Consider the following 4,542-nt stretch of genomic DNA (forward strand, 5'->3'; position numbering starts at 1 on the left):
ATTCCAGTCAAAAGTCAATATATATCCAAGATACACCAATCAGTCATTAACACTTGTCTTAAAATTCGAAATCTTTATTACACATTAGTTGGTTGACGTAATAAAAAAAAACGTCCATTAAGATTGTTTGACATAATTGATAAATCTTCATCCTAAAGAAACTTTCATTTCATACAAATGATAACATACTAGGAATGTTGAAAAAGTCGAATTCAACCACCGTTAAACTGATGAAACAAAAGATATTGTAGGAATTACATATAAAGAATGGGCCTAGATATGCACATTTAACCACAACGACATGACTTTGTCCTTTGTACAATTTAAAATATTTGTCATGTATGAAGCTTCTAAATTTGTGGTTCTTCCGAAGAGAAAAAATCAGCCCACAAAAAAGGCTATTCTAAGCAGAACTAGTTTTGTTTGCAATTAGATTTTTTATGTTATTTAAAGTTGGTGTTGAAAGTGAAACCCTCTAAAAATTAAAAGTATTCGGGGCAATTTTAATATAAAGCTTGATATATACATGGTATATGACACTTGTGTTTAGTTGAATGCCAAATAGTGATCTCAAAATGTTTTTGCTTTGCTTGGTCATTGTTGATTTGCCATAATCTTCGAAAATACAAAAATTAAAGAAAAGGTAAACATTGAAAACAGACTTTGCATATAACTTTATAGTTGGACAAAAGAAAATGATCATTTTAAAAGATAGAATAACTTGAATTAATATTGCGTGTGTCAGATAGGTGTGTAAGACTTTATTGTGCTATAACAAGAATAATGATAAGATTGTAAGTCCAATATTTTGAACTAAGACTGTCACAATGGCTTGGGATTTACTTACATGTGTTCTCGTAGTGGTTCAGATTCTTAGTTTACATGATGTATATTCTCTAAAACATGAGCAGAAGAGGATACTTTTAACTGATCCCGACTATGCCGACAATCTGCAAATGCACAAGGATATTCAGACATTGAAAGCAACCGTAGCCCAGTTACAGCAGCACGTGACCGAACAAAAACAAACAAACACTCAACTGTCCTCGACTTTAGGGAGTCTACAAAGCCAGTTACAGCAAATAACTTCCGGTAAGGAGGTATTGTGTCGATTATTTTTTGTATAAGAAATTTAAGCGTATTTTATTGTATTGTGTAGATATATTACGAGGTACATCATGAATACAATCGAACGAACATCTGGAAGGGCATCCTACTTTTCCGTTTTGGCATTTCTTACTTCCAACGTCAGATTTTTCACTTCCAACTTGACATTTATCACTTCCGTATTTACATTTCTCACATCCGTATTTACATTTCTCAATTCCAACTTGATATTTCTCACCTTCAAGCTGACATTTCTCAGTTCCAACTTAATATTTATCATGTCTTTGTTCGCATATCTTAGTTCTAACCTAGAAGTGAGAAATGTCAATTTGGAAATGAATTGTTTCAGCAGAATTTCCATACTGTTCATTCGTACAATCGACGTGATTCGTCTTCTGTAATTGTGAGCTGAGCAAAAAGGAATATTTGGTTTAAATGTGAAGCTTATATCATATACATTTTATCTTTTTTTATATATATATATAATACAATTTTGTACATGTAAATATCCAACTAATAAAATTGAGAATGGGAACAGTGAAAAGTGTCAAAGAGACAACCCGATCCAAGTCCAAGAGTAGAACACAAGGCCACCAATTGGTGAGAAAATCTCGCACCCGGAGGTAGGCTTCAGCTGGCTACTAAACAATATTGTATACTGTAATTCAGTGGTTGTCGTTTGTTGCTGTAACATATTTGTTTTTCGTTCATTATTTTGTACATAAAATAGGCCGTTAGTTTTCTCGTTTGAATTGTTTTACATTTGTCATTTTGGGGCCTTTTATAACTGACTATGCGGTATGGTCTTTGTTCATTGTTGAAGGCCGTACGGTGACCTATAGTTGTTAATTGCTGTGTCATTTTGTCTCTTTTGGAGAGCTGTCTCACTGGCAATCATACATAGTTCAGCATTCAGCGAAATGGACGCCACACTAAACAAACAAAAAATGCACACAAGACTAACAAAGGCTAGAGGTTCCTGACAGGTTGGGACAGTCGGATAAATGCTGCGGGGTCAAACATGTTTTGTGAGATCTGAAACCCTCCCCCTTTACCTCTAGCCAATGTGGAATAAACCAATACACAGCAATACGCACAGTAAAACGCAGTTTAAAAGAAGTCCTAGTCCGATGTTAGAACTTGTTGGAAGTTTATATGATCGTAATTAAAGATTTCAATATCGCATGTTAGAATATGTCATACATGCTGACATGCTGCTTATATTTTCCGATCTTGTCTAGTCATGAAATGTACAAGTTATAAAGTACGATATGTATATAACTTCTTACTCTTTTCGCCTTCTGTGACATATTCATCGATCAATTACCAATTTATAGATTTTAACAAATTCTCCTCAAATTATAGAATTAATGCTTATGTAGTTATCGTTTGATTCTGAGCTACAATGAATGAAGACACTTTCTTTTAAATGAAAGACATTTTGTGCATACAGCTGTAAATGATTGTTTATTTTCCTAACATTAAAGGTGGTTCCGTAACTCACCAATATGTTTTAATTTTGCATGGCCACTTCATACATTTCGATAGCCAGTAATGTATTGACAAACATTTTATTTTATTTAAGCTCCGACTGGTTCAGTGTACACACGATGGGGAAAGAAGACGTGTTCGGGAAATGGTACTGAATTAGTATATTCCGGTAAATAGTTTTCTTTTTTTTCTAGTGGGGTTACTTAGCCGTTGTTTGTATGTATACAAAACGGTTCTCTAAAAACTCCAATATTTTATTCATGCACAAATCTTACTTTTTAAGTTATTATGCAAAAAGAAATTGATCAAAAACATATCAAAACTTTTCATGTAGTAAAGGCTTTTAAAAAATAGATTACAACGTACATAATAATATTTCATTTAGTTCAATGTACAATCAAACATGGGAAGAAGAGGTTATAGCAAATACTTTATAATCCATGGTTCATTTGGTCTTTAAGATTACCGTAGTTGTTCTCTCATGCTGTGTCTGTGACTATATTTTTCAATGTTTTTAACCTCGGTAACGATCATTGTAAAAATGTTAGACCAACTCCTATATGAGCAAATAGAGCACATGCGAGAATTATTATTTACATTTTTGCATATAGTAAAAATGTATAAGAGCAAATATTCTATTCGGTATAGTAAGCATCGAATTAAACTCCATTGCAGTCTTTTACGGCTACCTCATGGCTATGTTCATTGCTTCGTTTATTGTCCATCACCCAGGTAATCTTGCCTCAATCGTAGGTGGAAGTGGGTTTTAAATCCTCCTCTGAATCAAACAAAAAATTGTATTTGCTGCTTATCTGCTAAGCAGTTGGCATTTAGGAGTAAGAGCAAAATTAAGACTGGTCGGCTCGGAGTCATGTGTCCGGGTATGGTAATATGTTTTCCTGTGGACTATTACGTTGTGAACTACATGTAGCACGTTAAATTAAGTCTCAGTGTGTTGGTCTGGTACGAAACAAGGTTCCACGTCCTAAAATGAATGTAATAATTGCAACTGGACGTTAAACACCAATCCGACGTCGTCGTATATTGTCGATTGTTTTCTCGATTACTAAACATGTGCAGTGGTTTCCATAGTAGATCTAGATCTGCAGGTCGTTTTATCTTGTACGAATGTTTAGAATGCAATTTTAAAACCAAGAGATTTAACCAAATATATTAAATATTCGTCTGTCACGTTTTTTATGTATACAGAAGTACAAGAACGTTTGCAAAAAGTGGTAAAAATAAGACGCCGCTATTAGAGACGTATATTCATGCTTAGATAATTTTCAATTTCATTCTTCATTGAAATTATAGTTTGATCTTCAGTAAATATACATTATTTCGTAAGCATCCCTATTTATTTATTTGTTAATATATACATATTGTCTTGTAAGGATTTCTTTCTGTATGTACATGTAACTGATGTCATACATATTTTCTAATTTAAACAGGTCTTGGTGCTGGAGGCAAATCAAATGAAGTTGGGCGCTCTGCAGTTCCAGTATGTATGCCACATGATCCAGACAATGGACAAAATAGCCATGCAAAACATTTCGGAACATTGTACGGGATGGAATACAATGACCCTAGTCTTGGTCAGAATCTGTATGACAAAGACGCTCCATGCGCCGTGTGTCGCGTAAATTACGTCTCTTCTATTATTACTATACCGGGGAAATCTACGTGCTACAAAGGTTGGAACTTAGAATATAGTGGGATATTAGTTGCTGGTCAACACACTGACGCTGGAGCTTCTGCATACATTTGTCTTGACCAGTCACCAGATGTTTTAGAAGGTGGATCCGAGGATATGGGTGGTTATACATTGTTTCCTGTCAAGGCCTACTGTGGCTCCTTGAGATGTCCTCCTTATGTTCAGGGCACACTTGTAAAGTGTGTTGTTTGTTCTAAATAAAACAAAGGTTTTTTGTGGTATTTTTTTCA

At 34.3% G+C, this 4,542-nt stretch overlaps 1 protein-coding gene across 1 annotated transcript; it reads left to right on the forward strand.

Annotated features, from left to right (window-relative positions):
- Positions 1 to 841: 841 nt before the first annotated feature.
- Positions 842 to 4,542, forward strand: LOC127722439 (short-chain collagen C4-like). The gene is made up of 3 exons (XM_052229301.1): positions 842 to 1,092; positions 2,693 to 2,767; positions 4,050 to 4,542. The coding sequence occupies exons 1-3, from the start codon at positions 957 to 959 to the stop codon at positions 4,511 to 4,513; spliced, it is 675 nt and encodes a 224-aa protein (XP_052085261.1). The 5' UTR covers positions 842 to 956; the 3' UTR covers positions 4,514 to 4,542.

The sequence above is a fragment of the Mytilus californianus genome, unplaced genomic scaffold (assembly GCF_021869535.1).
Source record: "Mytilus californianus isolate M0D057914Y unplaced genomic scaffold, xbMytCali1.0.p SCAF_12, whole genome shotgun sequence".
In the NCBI taxonomy this organism is placed as follows: Eukaryota; Metazoa; Mollusca; class Bivalvia; order Mytilida; family Mytilidae; genus Mytilus; species Mytilus californianus.